The sequence below is a fragment of the Electrona antarctica genome (genome assembly GCF_951216825.1).
Source record: "Electrona antarctica genome assembly, chromosome: 16".
NCBI classification, from domain to species: domain Eukaryota; kingdom Metazoa; phylum Chordata; class Actinopteri; order Myctophiformes; family Myctophidae; genus Electrona; species Electrona antarctica.
The window spans coordinates 24598586-24601085 of record NC_136797.1 but is presented as its reverse complement, the minus strand read 5'-3'; the positions used below and the strand labels follow the sequence as shown (position 1 = coordinate 24601085).

At 39.0% G+C, this 2500-nt stretch overlaps 1 protein-coding gene across 1 annotated transcript in view; it reads right to left on the bottom strand.

Annotated features, from left to right (window-relative positions):
• nacc2 (NACC family member 2) overlaps window positions 1-2500 on the bottom strand; it is a gene marked incomplete at its 3' end in the record, with an annotated part of 36035 nt that overhangs the window by 1979 nt on the left and 31556 nt on the right. The window contains exon 5 of the mRNA XM_079523948.1: window positions 1633-1738. Within this exon, the coding sequence (XP_079380074.1) occupies window positions 1633-1738 (106 nt within the window). The remainder of the gene's footprint in view (window positions 1-1632; window positions 1739-2500) is intronic.

The following is a 2500-nucleotide window of genomic DNA, read 5'->3' as shown; positions in this document are numbered from 1 at the left end:
TCATTTAGTTCCAGTCACATTTTAGTCACCTGGAATGTTGTAGTGTTAGTCTAGTTTTAGTCGACTAAATATCATAACATTTTAGTCGACTAAATCAACTGTAGATTTAGTCGACTAAAATGTATTTTGGCGGGCCTTGATGCCGTCGTAATGACTGTTTTTACACTTGCTGAAAATAGCCGATCTACAAGCTCACAACGCGTTGCGCTGCGACGCGTTGTGAGCTTGTAGATCGGCTATTTTCAGCATGCAACCAAGTGAAAAATGACTTATACTGGATCTCTTGTCCACTAGTCCCTTCCTAACATTTTAGTCCAGTTTTTATTTGTTGACGAAATTGTCAGTATATTTAGTCTTAGTTTTAGTCATCATGGGTTAGTTTTCATTTAGTTTCCATTTAGTTTTCGTCAGTGAAAAAAGGCAGTCGACGGACATTTTTCGTCATAGTTTTATGCCGTTTACAGCTACCACAATGGAAACAAGCCCCTAGGGCTCTCTGTGTTATCCTTTTAACAATCATTGTAAAATCATTAAAATCATTAAAAAGTTCATTGTACAATTGTAGCTCTGTATTTTATTGCAAATAGCAGATCTACAAGAGCTATTTACAAAAAGATTCCTTAATTCCTAATGCCATTAACCCATTTTAACCTGAGATCGGATTGTAAAAATGTCTTCTACATCCTGACAGTTTTCTGAAAAAGCTTTTTGATTGATTGATTGAAATATTTATTAACAGAATTACAGTACATTTCAAGCACAAACTCAATACAAAGACTGTTAACTGTGAGTGGACGACCCAATTAAGCATTACACTTGTTTACAAGAGGGTCCACCATGTTCAATTCATCAAGCTATGTTTCTATGTCAGTCGTTCTTCGATTTTTCAAAAATAGCAGACCTACAAGCTCGTAGCGCGCCACTCGGTGGCGCGCTATGAGCTTGTAGATCTGCTATTTTTCAATAGCTAAAGCATATCATAATGCTAACACCAAAAGTGGTTCCCGTCTAGAATGGGTTAAGGCACTAAATGATACCATGTCTCGCTAGATTTGTTTTTTAATGTACTGTATTTGCCACTGTTCTGTTGTCCTGCATTTTCGCCATGAAAATAATTGTGTAAGTGTTGTTGCTGTTTTGTATTTGCTGTTGTTAAGATCGAAGACAAATTTCCACACATGGACAATAAATGAAACTAACTAACCACTGAAATCGTATAGCTCTGTATTTTATTGCAAATAGCAGATCTACAAGAGCTATTCACAAATAGCCAAAGTTTTAATAGGGCTGAAGTGGTTAATGTAATGTTTTGTAATATTAATCAAAAATGTGCACAGCAACCACGAACCAAAAGTTTTCAAATAATTGTCGTATAGGAAAAGTTATAATGTTTGCCCCTGAGATGTAGTGGAGTAAAAGTATTGAAAATGTACTCGGTTTTGTTTTTGTTTTTTCTTTTGTTTTTGTTTTCTGGGATTCATGTTTGTGTTTGATTTGTGTCCATTCATTCATTATTTGGTGGAAAAAAATTTTTTTTAAATAAAAACAAAGAAATAAAATGTACTGGGGTACTTTACGCACCACTGATTCATCATCAACTAAAATGCCATGACGGTGACAAGGTGACCCTACCTGTCAAAGAAGGTGGCTAGCAGGCGACGCAGCAGGACTTTGTGTTTGATGCCAGCACACAGATGGCAGTTCATCAGCTGGCCTCGAGTCATGTATACTTGAGTACCTGGAGGGAGAAAATGACAAAACATTGGTACTACGTTCACTGTAGTTTCTTCTTTCAATTTCCATTGGGGTTCGGCTAAAACCTTATTGCGTTGGGACTGGGAGGCACCGGTGTGTGTGTGTGTGTGTGTGTGTGTGTGTGTGTGTGTGTGTGTGTGTGTGTGTGTGTGTGTGTGTGTGTGTGTGTGTGTGTGTGTGTGTGTGTGTGTGTGTGTGTGCGTGCGTGCGTGCGTGCGTGCGTGCGTGCGTGCGTGCGTGCGTGCGTGCGTGCGTTTTTTTTCCCCGGCTAGTTATTGATTCTTAATAATATATTCTTTCAAGTTTGGGTACCAAGAGTCCCTTTCCTAAAAAAGTAGTGGAGTCAAAAGTGCAATATTTCTATTTGAAATGTAACCTTTGCAAAGGAAACGTTCGCACATCCACTCTCCACGCTCAGATGCAGGTGCCTTGTTGGACAGTATCAAATGACCATAAGAGAGGGAGAAGAAAAGTTTATTCAGACACAAATAGTGCTTGAATAAACTTGACGCTGCTGAGCAGAGCGGTGTTCTTCTTTTATGGTTATTTGAAATGTAACAAAATGAAAGTCATGAGCTTACTAGTCTCTCGAGACAGACTGTTGAAAGAGGGCGCTGGTTATTTTGTGTGTGTGTGTGTGTGTGTGTGTGTGTGTGTGTGTGTGTGTGTGTGTGTGTGTGTGTGTGTGTGTGTGTGTGTGTGTGTGTGTGTGTGTGTGTGTGTGTGTGTGTGTGTGTGTGTGTGT